Source organism: Silene latifolia, chromosome 1, assembly GCF_048544455.1.
Source record: "Silene latifolia isolate original U9 population chromosome 1, ASM4854445v1, whole genome shotgun sequence".
In the NCBI taxonomy this organism is placed as follows: Eukaryota; Viridiplantae; Streptophyta; class Magnoliopsida; order Caryophyllales; family Caryophyllaceae; genus Silene; species Silene latifolia.
This window is the reverse complement of record NC_133526.1, coordinates 1992522-2006442: the sequence shown is the minus strand read 5'-3', so window position 1 is coordinate 2006442 and position 13921 is coordinate 1992522. Positions and strand designations below refer to the sequence as shown.

General features: G+C 35.3%; 2 protein-coding genes across 4 annotated transcripts; both read left to right on the top strand.

Moving 5' to 3' along the window:
• Positions 1–4091: 4091 nt before the first annotated feature.
• LOC141592326 (homeobox-leucine zipper protein HAT4-like) lies at positions 4092–6549 on the top strand. The gene is made up of 4 exons (XM_074412940.1): positions 4092–4659; positions 4959–5248; positions 5392–5471; positions 6062–6549. The coding sequence occupies exons 1-4, from the start codon at positions 4335–4337 to the stop codon at positions 6366–6368; spliced, it is 1002 nt and encodes a 333-aa protein (XP_074269041.1). The 5' UTR covers positions 4092–4334; the 3' UTR covers positions 6369–6549.
• A 1012-nt stretch (positions 6550–7561) lies between these two features.
• LOC141592295 (kihadalactone A synthase LFS-like) lies at positions 7562–13257 on the top strand. 3 transcript variants are annotated; one of them, XR_012521108.1, is made up of 13 exons: positions 7562–7730; positions 8687–8879; positions 9298–9372; positions 9522–9573; positions 9981–10099; positions 10316–10416; positions 10640–10698; positions 11334–11390; positions 11500–11545; positions 11697–11776; positions 11948–12034; positions 12558–12681; positions 13166–13257. XR_012521108.1 is itself a non-coding variant. In XM_074412910.1 (12 exons), the coding sequence occupies exons 1-11, from the start codon at positions 7644–7646 to the stop codon at positions 12009–12011; spliced, it is 933 nt and encodes a 310-aa protein (XP_074269011.1). In that variant the 5' UTR covers positions 7562–7643; the 3' UTR covers positions 12012–12034; positions 12558–12867. The 3 variants fall into 3 exon arrangements, 2 of the variants coding, with proteins under 2 accessions (XP_074269011.1, XP_074269003.1); XM_074412910.1 differs by lacking the exon at positions 13166–13257 and having other exon boundaries at positions 12558–12867; XM_074412902.1 differs by lacking the exons at positions 12558–12681; positions 13166–13257 and having other exon boundaries at positions 11948–12174.
• The last annotated feature ends 664 nt before the right edge of the window (positions 13258–13921 follow it).

The following is a 13921-nucleotide window of genomic DNA, read 5'->3' as shown; positions in this document are numbered from 1 at the left end:
GATATCCGTCACAAGTTTGTGACGGATACCGTTTTCTCTCACAAAAGACCCATTTAGAGGTGAGTGGGAAACACATGGGAGGTGCCCCACCTTGTCCCCTCTCCCTTTTTTTTGAGAGGTCTTCAGCTTGTGACGGGATTAGCCCGTCACAAGCAAGACGCTTTGTTTATTAGCATATACTTCTTTTGTCCAGTGAATAATTTACAGTTCCTTTATTTTGTGAGGGGAAAAAGAAGTAACTACTCCCTCCTATTCTAAATAACTCTCCCTATTTCCTTTTTCGTCTATTTGGCAAACTTTTATACTTATTTTAATCACCCCACCCCACAATAATATCCCACAATACTCATACTTTATCTTATTTTAATCACCTTACCCCACAACAATACTTATTTTAATCACACAATACCTTCTCTCTCTCCAATCTCCTACCCCACTACAATACTTTACCATATAATACTCCCCTCCCTTAATTCCCGTGCCCTTCATAAAAGGGGAGGGTTATCAAGAATGGGAGGGAGTATAAATTATTGGCTGGGACGGAGAGGATAGTAAGTATTTGTATGATTATTTAAATTATGAGGTATTTTTCAGATAAGGTGAAATTAAGATGAAAAATTTATTTTATTTAACAAATCATACTACGTATTTTATATTAAACAAAATCCATCTGCCACCATTACTAAGATGTAGTCCCAGTTCCTTCTATAAGACCACGTAGTAAGTAAAGGTCAATTGGTAGGTCGTGACCTTTTTGGTAACGTTAATAGCATAATTAAGCAAAGTATAATTGGTGACCTTTGATGGTTAATTTGTGACCTTTTGCATCAAAAGGTCAATTTGTGACCTTTGTTGAGCAAATTGACCACCAGTGACCTACAGGTGAATGACACTTTTTATTGGTTGAACAATAAAATAATAATAAATAAAAGTATATAATATGATAGTGGGGTATGATTGAGAATGTTGTGAAGTGGAAAATGATTGGGTTGATGACCGCAGGTCGCGACCTTTCGCTTTGGGAGAGTGAAAATGAGTCAAGGTTAATAAGGTGGGATTAAGAGTAAAATCGGGTCGTGACCTAGTTAGCGTGACCACTGCTTGGGGATGGTCTAAGAGAACCAAACTTTTCGAGTTCTATCAAATGATTCAAATCGAACCTCAAATAATCATAAAAAAGAGCGATTATTATTTGGTCCCAACGGCCGGAGAAGGACGTGAAACGGTGAAGGGTTGCAATCGAGTGAATAGTGTAATTAGCGTGGGAAGGGGGCCGAAATCACGTGCAAATCACATGGGAAGTGCTGAAGTGAGCCTCGTACGACATTAATACAAAAGGAGAGTACACGTGGGATGATGATTGGAGATGAATAATTGAGGTAATTAAGGTAAGTGGGGGACACATGGGACAGCTATCACGCACTCCTGGGGACATTCAATCATTACCCAACATCTTGTCGACTCTTCCCACTTGCCATTAATATTTTTTTATTAATCTCCGTTAATATGTCCATCTTAAGAATAAAATGATCAAATAAAATAAATTGAACTAAATTGGGTTAAAGTGAGTTGACCTAAACTAAATTCAAATTTAATAAGATTAATAGAGATGAAATAAACTAAACTGAATTGAACTAAAGTGAGCTGAAATTAAGCTGAAAAAAAACATGGCCTGAATAGGACAACTATCTTATTATTCCATAGGCATTTACTTTTCTCTTATCCAACGTATTTGACTCATCTTATACGTTTTAAATAAGAATTTGCGGAAATTATATAAGATCATCTTACAAAAATATAGTTTTCATTTAGTCAATATACAAGTGAAATATTTAGAGAAGAAGGTTACGAAAACAGATTATAATTAAATGAAAATCTCAAAATTATAAAAATTGGAGGTATAAATGGGATTAGCCATACCTAAAGGGTGGGAAGTGAAAATTTCTTTTATATTAAAAAAAGAAAGTGAAAATTTCCAAAGTATATTGTTTTACACACGAATATTAAGGTAAAGAGAGAGTAATGAGTTAATAGTTATTTAAAAAATAAAAAATAATTTGAAATGAGTAGGAAATGTAATGATCCCCATCCACTCGCGTTGCTTTATTTATTATAAAAAGAATACGTAAACTATTGAATGACTTAGTTGAAAAAAACAAGTGTAAACTAATGACTAAGATAACGAAAAAGAGATCATTTACTCAATAGTAAGTCTCTCTTGTAACTGGTCAAATATCACCCAAATGAGTAGATAAAACAAAAGTAAAAATACCTAGAAAATTTACAAATGGTCTGTCTTTATTTCCTCAAGTGGATTTTACTTAACCCGTCACATGGTTGTAACGGATATTATCCAGCCAAATGAGAATGAATTTATGTTTACTCGAAGAGTCGAAGTGTTGGATTATAGGTTGGTTGTATTAAATGCAAGAAGGATTGATTAATGATGAAGACATTATGAACGTGAACCGTGAACTCCCGTGCTGTGCATGTACTGTCCTAGCTATAATTCAATTCCAAGGTTTAATCATTAATGTACTCACGCTTATTCACATCAAACTCATTTCTCATTTAAGTTGTGTAGGTTACTCTTCAACCAACTAAGCAACTACAATCATGATTCATACCATGAATCTTAATAATAATAATGATAAACTCAATTATTCCTCCATATACGGTTCATGTCGTTTTTATAATTTAAAGACGACTCATGTTTATCTTCCTTTACGAAAAAAAACTGTTAATTTTCATAAATTCTTTCTTATACGTACTTCTTTGAAGTATATCTAAGATATTCAATGCATAAAATGAGAGCGATGGTTTCTATTAATCTGTTCACAATTAATGTTGTTTAATTTAGGAGATAGATCGTGTAGAAAGTAAATGGGAGAAAGCCGGGGAACGAAAGGAAAAAGAGGGAGTAGCTTCAAACAAATTGTTAATAGCCAAATAATTAGGTTAAATGTACTACTACAGTATTAAGTAAAGCAACTTTAATGAGGAAATAAAAGTTTGAATTATAGCTCCCTAAAAGATCACAAGTCTCCCTTTTCCTTCCCACTAATCACAAGTTTCATACTTTCATTCCTAGTTAGCAGCTGGTGCATGCACACGCAGAACATAATAATGCGAGAATCTAATCCAATTAAAGGCTAATAAAAATTGGCTAATTTGTAGTTTAATTCAAAATTAATTTTAACTTTGAATTTCGTATGATCAAAAATAAAACTACGGAGTACAATTCTTTACTTAGTAAGATGAAATCAAATGATGACGAGAAATCTTCACACAAAAATGACGGTTTTTCTTAAAAGGAAAGTTAAAGTTACAATTCATGAAAACTGAAGTATCAAAGCATTACAGTCTTTGCCACAACGACGCACCCGAACATCTACCGAAAATCATGTATTATACGCATCATGATTACAACCTCATATAGTAACTTTTATCAGCTAAACTAGCTGATAAGTGTTCTTAAACAAGCCACGTATTATAAACATCTATCGAAAATCATCATCAAATTTCCTTCAGTAAAATCATCATCAAATTTCCTTCAGTAAAATACCCATTTGCCATAAAGTGGGAAGCACATGGGGGTGCCCCACCTTGTCCCCCCTACCCATTTTATTAGAGGTCTTTACCCGTCTGTTCGCCCCACCCGTCTATACCAAGACCTATTGGTATACCACTAAAACTTTAGAGAGACGGACTTTCACTAAGTTATTGAGAGACCAACATTTCGTACCCTTTTATTTATATTTCGTACCCCTTTTGTTGTTGATCGTATTATAGTACTTTCGTACCTATTTACATAAAAAAATGTACTGATTTTATCTTTAATCATGATTTGTACCTATTTTATTACCTTTAGTACCACTTTTTCTTAAAATTGTACAATGGTCTCTCAATAAAGCTTATTAAGAGACCGTCTCTCAAGAGACCTACTCTTGGTATACATAAGGGACGATTTTACATAAAAACATGATTGGTCGAGTACTCACTGTAAAAAGTTAAATTATTTATATGATTTTTGATTATTTACAATAAAGTAAGATGGTACTCCACTACACAAGTAATGATAGATCAATATCATGTGATGATTGAAGTGTCACACATACCTCTTCCACACTACCTTGTTTCCCCACAAATAATAATGTCACCCCATTTCTTCCTATATAATAACCCTTCATTTCCATTCCCTTCATTTCCATTCCCTTCATTTGTCAACAACACCCTTTTTATTTCCTTTCTTCCATCCTCACAAATACAATATTTCTCATAAAACTTCCACTAAATTTTTTAAAAAACATACAAATATTATTATAATTATAATTATGGTTGTTGAAAAAGAAGATAATTTAGGTCTAAGTTTAAGCTTAGCATGTAACACTAACACTAATAATAATAATAATAATAATAATAATAATAATAATAATAATAATAATAATAATAATGAGAAAAATCATCAACAAATGAAGTTTTTGACGATGATGAAAACGACGCCGTCTAGTAATAATATTACTTCTAATCCACTACAACTCAACCTCATGACGTCGACGACGGCTTCTTTATCTCCTTCCATTTCTACTCCTCCGGTCGCCGGTTCGTTTCGTCAGAAGCTTCCTTGGAATCGAAGCAATGACGCTTTCTTCGCCTCCGGTCAGTCTTTTTATATAGATCGGTTTTACATTAACTTTGTTAAACGATCGTTTCAGTAAGGTCATAAATTATAGAATAAGACGGTTCATTTTTATATAAAAAAAATATTATAGGTTTGTAGATTTAATTTTTACCTTTAATTAAAATACCATTTACAAATCATAATTTTTTTTAACAAATGTCTATAACAAAGGGAGTAGATGGTTATTTTTTAAGATATAAGGCGATTTTATACAAAAGTTGGCGATACGATAAAGAAATTATGTTATCTAAATTATGGTGGAATAATTTTTTTGTAGATCGGACTTTGGACACGTGTCCAATGGGGGTAGATGTGAGCAGACCGAGAGGCAGTGGTGGCGGAGACGAGGAAGACGGAGGAGTGTCGTCTCCAAACAGCACATTGTCAAACATGAGCGGAAAGAGGAGCTTCTGTGGCGGAGAGGAAACCGAAGGCGAACGAGCGTCGTCTCGAGGCTTGAGTGACGAGGAAGACGGTGGCGAGAATTCGAGGAAGAAACTTCGGTTGACTAAGGATCAGTCTGCTACCCTTGAGGATAGTTTTAAGGAGCATAATACTCTCAATCCCGTAAGTCTTCTAAGAAATCGTCTATTATTTTGTTTCAATTATTTTAATATTATCAAAAAGCATAAAAAGGTAAATACGAGTAAAGAAATGATTGAGACGATGAATACTGATATTTTCGGCGATTTTTTGTGTTGGATGTGCAGAAGCAAAAACAAGCTCTTGCTAAACGGCTAGGACTTAGACCACGTCAGGTGGAGGTTTGGTTTCAGAACCGTAGAGCAAGGTGAGATATTTCAATTATTGTTCGAGGGTATTTTGGTCATTCGGACCATTTAAGTCGGGTCATTAGGGGTTTTGGTCAAATTTGAGTGTGCTAATGACTTCCATTTCTGGATCCAATAAGTTTTGTTTCAGACTGTTTGAAATAAGACGGACTAAATGTCATTATTTTTTTAATAGAATGTAACCATTTAATGACAAAATGTTATAACTAAAATTGTTACTTTTTACCCTGAATTGATGGTAATATTTTATCAGAAAATAGTAACATTTTGTAGTAAAATGACTACATTTTGTTCGTCTTATTTAAGACGCGCTTATTTCAGACGGGAAATAGCGCGTCTAAAATAAGAATTTGCATTCTCGATCATTCGGGTCATGTGTTTTAAATACGTCATTACAAAGAACATGGTTTAGGGGTTATGACTTCTGACTTATGAGCCGGGTTTATTTTTTCATTTTGAATTGGGTCACCTTTGAGTTCAAATCTACACAAGTTGGACCGATCAATGTCGTATCTATTAAAATTATTTACTTACATAAATTACCGATTGTACTCTTTGTTTAACGTCGTAATAAATTCTTGTAAAACAGGACAAAATTGAAGCAAACGGAAGTAGATTGCGAGTTTTTAAAACGATGTTGCGAAAAGCTAACGGAGGAAAACAGAAGGCTACAAAAGGAAGTGATAGAGTTGCGTACATTGAAGATGTCTCCACAGTTTTATATGCACATGACCCCTCCAACTACCCTCACAATGTGCCCTTCGTGTGAGCGTGTCGCGGCCCCGCCCTCCGCTTCCTCGGTCCAACCTCAAACCGGCCTTGAGTCTAGGCTTAATCATCGGCCAATGCCTCTTAACCTGTGGCCTCCTACCCCAGCCTCAGTTAGGCCCCTTTGAAGCCCTTCAAACCCGGTTGTGAATCGTGATCAATGGGATTTGAGGGTAATTTTGTCATTTAACATGTTTAGTGAGAATTACAATGACTAGTTAGTTACTCCTATTTGATTAATACTGTAATGTTAATCTGGAATTGTAGGATTAAGATGAATGAACATGATCATCTACTTTCATTGAGCAATTTTCTCCCTCCTTGTAGTTCTTTTTAAAGACTCGCGTTGTAAATGTTTTTTTTTGGTGCGGAAGAGGGGCAAAGCCCCAAAATTAACTACTAGCTATTACACGGGGAATAGTTATACCAAAGATGTCCTCCCTAAGGACGGGACGAAGTTCATTGCAAGCAAATCAGCCGCGTTGTAAATGTAGAACGAGTCCAAAACAATTTCTATTTTACGTAATTGATAATGTGTGTTTCTTCGTATTAGTTAAAGTTATAAAAACATACTCGAATTTGTTTACATTTATAGATATCAAGGAAGGCGTTTTATTTGATAATTCCTCCCTCCTGATCATTTATTTATATTTGTGTAAAATACTTCTCACTACGAATATAAAAAATAAATAAATAAATTTGACCGGAATATGTATACCACCTCGGATGGTATACACTACGATTTCATTAGAGCATGACAAATTGAGCTAGATGAAAATAACGGTAATTAGAATAGTGAAAATGACAATAGTAATAACGCATGACTTATTTGTTCCAGAACCAGTTTATAGACTATACATCTGAGGTAATACCTCTTATTGTTTATTTTCTGAGTTTTATTTTAAAAAATTAGAGTTCTGCTTTAGTATAAAGTTTTTGAGCAGATTTACTAAAATATTACACTAAAAAAGTATAATATTACTCAAAAACTATATTTATAAATGGTAATATGCTCAGAAAAAATGTGTATATGCTCAAAAACTACAAGGTCTGAGGTACTACCTCAGATGCGTAATCCTTTTTCTCGTTCCGGAACAAGTTTCAGATAACTAGAGTAAGATTGAATCCTATTTTAGCAAATAGTTCTTTTTTTTTTCTTTTTTGATTAAAAAAAAATTATTCTTTTTTACCCTATTTACCCAATTATTTATTTCTAAAAAATTCCACGAATTTACAATTTGACGGCCCAACTTAGATCAATTCAAGTTTTAGGCAAACCGTTCTGATATCTCCACAAGCCGACTTAGATCATTTACAGCCCAAAGCCCAACTTACCTCTTCATACCAACACTCAATCAAGCTAAAGTTACCCATCAGTCAAACACAACTGTAGCAGAGAGAAAATGGAAGAAAAAGCTGAAACAATAAATCTGCCCATCATTGATTTAACTGCCCTTGACCGCCGTTCTACTGCTGCTTCAATTCGGCAGGTCCACTCTTTTATTAAATTTCCTATTTTTATATACTCCGTTCCCGTCTCAATCATTTATTTATTTTTATAATATTTGTTACAAGTGTTTTAATCAAATGTAAATAAATGATTGAGATCATTGAGACAGACGGAATATTTGTTATCTTTTAATTAATTCATAGTTCTAATTTACCGGTCTTAGTCTGGTTAGGTGCTATAATAGATACTCGATTTGTCCCATTCAATAGTTTACAATTGCTTTATACACGATTAGAGGAGGAAATGTAATGGTTTTCACCCAAATGGATTTGTTTATTACTGGGATAGGAAAGTGTAAACTATTGATTGAAATACAAAAAAAAAGTGTAAACTATTGACTGAGACGGAGGGAGTAATAGGTTACAGGTTCAAATCCGAGTTAGTTGTGCATAACCAATTAGCCATCGATATTGCAAACTGATTCTGAGTATTTCCAACAGCGTAAAAGAAATTCGCTATTCTTTGGATATCGAGTGTATTGAAATAAATCAAAATGGCTCATTACGTCCATTATAAGGTTATAAGTTACTAACTTACTTAGGAATGAGTTAAAATGGCTCTCTAAAGTATGAGCTGGTCGATGAAAACCGCGTCTATTTGTTAATAGCACAACTGGGTTTAAGACTGTATACACCCGAATACCCGATCCTCTAACCCTGTCATTTGTGCGATCTCTTGAGACGCTGAGATAATGTTGTCGTCGTTGTGTATGAATGACTTGTTCAGTGTTCAGTAGCCTTGCCTGCAGATATCTCATTGTCGTATATCTAGGTTATGATCCTCTAACCCCGTCATTTGTGTGAGCTCTTGAGGCACTGAAATAATTTTGCCGTTGTTGTATATGATTGCCTTGTTGGCTTGTTCAGTAGCCCTGCCTGCAGATATCCTGTTGTTGTAAATCGAGGTTATTGATACATTGGATCGTTTGGATTTTAGGCGTGCATTGAAACTGGATTCTTCTACATTGTGAACCATGGGGTGGAGAAACATCTGCTTGAAACATTGTTTGACGAGAGTAGAAAGTTCTTCGAACTCCCTGGGGAATACAAGATGAAACTGTCTAGGAAGGAAAATAGAGGGTATTCTGCAATGTACGCCGAGAAGTTAGATACTACTTTGGATATTAAAGGTTTTCCCTGATTGTTGTCAACGAAATGCATTACTTATCCCAAGTTACTTTTCCTTTCATTTACCCTTTGTATTCAACTAGATTTTCATCTATTTAGTCTTGGAAATATCATATGTGATGACAGCCCATGACGGTATTTGGTTGCCCTCGCATTAGAAACAAGAAATGACTCTAAAGTTACTATGACGGAAGACATTGCTTTGCACTGTAAATTTCGCCTCTCCATTCTGTTACATTCAGCTGTTACAGAACGATAGCATCAACGCTCATTGCAAATAACTTGGAACCTTCATTTTCCTGAATTAGTATCGGCTGATTGAAACAAATTAATCCGAAAACAATATGTTAGATCAGATACTTTATTTTACACATTTAAGTTCAAAGGAATCATTATACCTTTACTGACATTTATGGACAGGTGATCCTAAGGACACTTTTTACGTTGGCCCGATTGATGGGGAAAACTGTAATTTGAACCAGTGGCCTTCTGAAGGTAATATAATTATCTTGTCTTATTTTCTTGTTGAATTAGCCATTATCTTTGATTCGGGCCTCCATATACATGCTAAAGCAGTAAAGTACACCTACTTTTTTGTTGTGTCTCGGCACTTATTTAAACGTCTGCTCTTTATGGAATGCCAGAACTTCTTCCAACCTGGAGACCGACTGTCGAAACATACCATCAAAAATTATTGTAAGTTCAACTATCCCAATAGGCAGTACTGCAGTCGCTTCTAATATCTGCATTGTTGTATGAAATTATCGTTCAAAGTTAACATTGTTTGACAATTAAAGTCAATTGTGGACAATATAAATGGGTTTGACGGAGTTTTAATTAATGAAAGCTTCATCTCTAGAACATATTTCTTAATGTTATTTCTTTTCGGGGAAGGAAAGGCTGGTGTAATAACGGATCATTGGAACAGCTATTACTTCTCCCTTTTGTGCTCCTTTTTCGCCTGTTGTCAGTTTTGCAATTGTGCTACACCCTTTTGGTTGTATTCTTCATGCAGTCGAGTCACTCAGTGTTTTTCTTTCGTTGTGTAAACCTACAGTTCTGTTCTTAGAGTTTGCTTAACGGTAGAAAGTGTGATGCATCAGGAGTGCTGCAAAAAGTTTACTAAGGCTGATTGCTTTGGCTTTGAACCTAGAAGATGAGATGTTTTTCATCAGAGCTAAGGATTCACCAGTGCCGTTTCTTCGCCTTTTACATTACCCAGGTCCTGTGAAAGTTGCCGGCTATGCTTATAGTTTGGCAGTATTGCAGTGACATTTATTTCCGATTTCTTGGTTTTCTTTTTTCATTCAATTGTTGTGTTACGCTCCTCTTTGCAGGTGTTTGATTATATTATGGTCCACCAAAACAATACCTGAATAACGCAATTGGAATTGCTTTTACCATCATCAGTTCATTAAAACTTCTTATCTTCAATCAGGTGGCTCGAGTTGCTCCCGTGAAGAAGTTTTAGGTGCCTCCGCTCATTCAGATTACGGAGCGATCACTTTACTTGCTTCTGACGGTGTGCCTGGCCTCCAGGTACGTCAGATGTAGTCCAATTTCTTCCCCTACTACCTCCTAGCACGCAATTTGCAGGAGCCATTGAGGCCTTGGGTAATGTTGTAACTCGACTAACAGGGTATTTTACTTTTGACCTTGGGGTAGTGTTTTACAATAACAATATTGTGAAGTGGTATTATTCTGATAAGTATTTTTTTCATATGAGAATCATGCTCTCACTTCTTTTACCTCGTTTCTTTAGGTTTGCCGGGAAAAAGATTGCCACCCTCGTGTTTGGGAGGATGTTCATCATATCGAGGGGTGAGTCTTAAAATTGAAAATAAAATTGCACGTTTGGTGAATATTCGGTTCAGTTGGATGTTACAGCAGATCTGAAATATAGTAGTAATTCACTTGGTAAATTTTATGTTGATCAGTTAAAGTTGTTCTCCTTAAGATCACAGAGCTTTAGAATCTTGGGTCTTGTAAGTATGTTTTCTGAAAAATTTCAAACAATCTCATCTAGAAAGCTGAGTTTGTGCTCCTGCGTCTATCAGTGTCGGATTTTTTCCTTAGAGTATGGCCAGAGGCCAGATTACCGAGTAAATATATTTCCAAAGTGTTACGGAGTACAATTTACAATGGTCCAGAAGAAGTAATGTTTGACCAATATCTACTAGCTAGATCTATACTGGTTATTGGTGTCAGATTGACTATTGTTTTGCTGTAAATAAAACTGCAAAGATACTCGACCTCAGAGTCGTGGACCTCTGTCTGGTTTTCTGTACCGTTGAATTCAAACCGGTCTTTTTTGAAGGTGACTGGTTTTGAACCTAAGTCATGACTATCATCACTCGAATTCTGTAACACCACATGAATTTTTTGAAGGTGACGGGTTTTGAACTTGTCATGACTATCATCACTAGAATTATATAACACCACATGTGCATTTACAGGGCCTTTATTGTCAACATTGGGGATTTGATGGAGAGATGGACTAACGGTTTATTCAGGTACATGTTTCTTACATGTGTAGATCTGGACGTTTTGCAATATTCATTCGTATAGAACATAGTTCTCTGTGTTTTTATTCACTGATTCTGTTTTATGATTTGCTTGTAGGTCAACATTGCACAGAGTTAATCCAAAGGGAAAGGAACGATACTCAGTAAGTTTCATTTCTCCGCTTCTGTCTTTATACAGCTCGCTTCTCTGTTTTTTCTTCTGTTGTCTAGTGCCTGGAACTTCTAAATTTCTATGCATTTCTATGAATATTTGCGATCGCTATCTGACCTGTGGCAATTACAAAAACGACGCAGGCTGCCTTTTTCTGTGACCCTCATGCAGATATTGTGGTAGAGTGCTTAGAAAGTTGTTGCAATGAATCCAATCCCCCAAGGTAATCACAATTTCTGACCTCAATAAGATTAAAGTCCTACATGCGACCCAACCATCACTTGCTGATGAAATGGGTGGACCGGGTTTTTTAAAGGTTTAAGAAGTGATTACTTAAATATCTTTTGGAGTGAAACGAGCTCAGGCTAAAATTCCTTTATCTTGTTGATTGTAGATTTCGTCCTATACGTGCTGGAGACTATTTCCAAGAACGGTTCAGGCTTACATATGGCGATTAGGGCAACCAACAAGCGACAACTGCGTACGAACTCTGTACCTTTTTACACGTTCTTTTCAGACATGAAATGCCCATTTTGTTGATACACTTGTAGCATGAGTACTATTGTTTTGATGTAAAATGATGTTACGTTCCAATGATTCGAAGGTTTACCGTGTTGCAAATTTAAGGGTTATTACTCGAGCAAACAAGAAATTAGGGCAAAAGAAGAAATTAGGGCAAAAGTATGACGAATCATTAGTTCATTACCATAGTAAAATTAAACAGAAAATATAATTCAATCAATATGTTACAAAATCAAATTAAACGAATAATGAATAAAAATCATTCTACAACATTGCGACACAAACAATTCAAATTAATTTCTGAATTAATCAAACAAATTACAAACAGTACAAAAAACAGATCAATTATCATTCCACAAGAAAGAGTAATCACGACGTGATTTAATAAGTTCGACCAAACTTGGCTCCAAAGGTACTGTCTTCTTAGTTCGGTCAAACTTGGGATTATGGCCGTCGTTGATCGAGTTCTTGCATGCCTTTAGGGTTTTGATGGTCTTGTTCTTGCAATGCACGTTGGTGACATTCTTGCTGATTTTCTTCTCTTGGACTACTTTCCCGGCGGCTAATTTAGCGAAGCATTCGACTGACGACATTGATTTAGGCAAGGTGATGATACGAGTGAATCTTCGTTTCTTATGAGGATTGTCAGGAGATGGGTACACTATGGTGATCTTCATCTTCATACTAATTAGCTTTTTTGTTGTATGTATTTTTTGTTGTATTTAGTTGTTATTATGGTAATAATGATTATAATTTGGAGGACGATAATACATGACTTATATATACTGCTCTTACTTGATTACCAAGTATTTCCTAATTTAATTTTATATTAATTATTATTTAATTAACTCAAAATTTTCCCCGTTGACTAGTTTAATTAGAGAAAAAAAGGAAAGTTGGTGTATGTGCGTATATCTATTACTTTTTGTTGGTTTAGTAATGGATTATTATGAGGGTTTATTAAAAAAAATTTTTTGTCGCGCGATATTTACTAATGTCGCCCGTTTAAATTACTAATTTACCCTTATATAATTAACCCCCTTACCAAATTACCCCTCACCAATTAACACCCTAATTAATACTAGATCAGTCAATGAGGTCCACATTTCATTTCCCCTGCTACTCCGCCGGAATTCGGAAATTGCGCAGCCACTTCACGGTAGTGGTAACGACGACGACAAAAACAACAATTAAGACATTAACAACTACAACAATAACAGTTAAGGTAAATTATTCTATTTAGTTTTCAATTCATTTATTTGAATTGTCTTAATAGGTATAGAATCAATGAAATATTGGGTAATTCTATTGTAATTTCTGGAAAACTGGTCGTATTCTTGGTAATTCAATAAGTGTCTTGGAGGTTCATTAAAGAGAGTGATATATAGTGGAATAATTGCAGCTAGTCTAGCTATAGACGGATACGATATAGCTAAAGACGGGTTAAATAACTTTAAAGTGGTGACATTTTTTGCGCCCACCACCCCACTTGTTGCTTGTCCCATTACAAATGTGGTATTGTGTTTGACCGTCTTTACTTATAAACGGATATGTACCGTCTATAACGAGATTTTGTGGAATAATTGAGGGTATGGAATAGGGGTGCTAACGAGCCGAGCCGAGCGCGAGCTTGGCCTTGCTCGGCTTGTGCTCAAGAACTAAAACTCGAACTCGAGCCGATTTCGAGCTTACCCGAGCTTGTAGAAAATGTGCTCGATATCAAGCTTGCGAGCTTTAACGCGAGCTCGAGCCAAACTCGAGCTCAAATCGAGCCTATATATAATGGTTAATTTTTTTATTTTTTTTCTTTCGATATTTTCAATAACAAGGCTCGAAGGTTAAATGT

Coding starts and splice junctions, on each gene's coding strand:
- LOC141592326 (XM_074412940.1), top strand. CDS start 4,335: ATGGTTGTTGAAAAAGAAGATAATTTAGGTCTAAGTTTAAGCTTAGCA. Junction 4,660..4,958: donor TGACGCTTTCTTCGCCTCCG/GTCAGTCTTTTT, acceptor ATTTTTTTGTAG/ATCGGACTTTGGACACGTGT. Junction 5,249..5,391: donor AGCATAATACTCTCAATCCC/GTAAGTCTTCTA, acceptor TTGGATGTGCAG/AAGCAAAAACAAGCTCTTGC.
- LOC141592295 (XM_074412910.1), top strand. CDS start 7,644: ATGGAAGAAAAAGCTGAAACAATAAATCTGCCCATCATTGATTTAACT. Junction 7,731..8,686: donor CTGCTGCTTCAATTCGGCAG/GTCCACTCTTTT, acceptor TTTGGATTTTAG/GCGTGCATTGAAACTGGATT. Junction 11,391..11,499: donor TGGACTAACGGTTTATTCAG/GTACATGTTTCT, acceptor ATTTGCTTGTAG/GTCAACATTGCACAGAGTTA.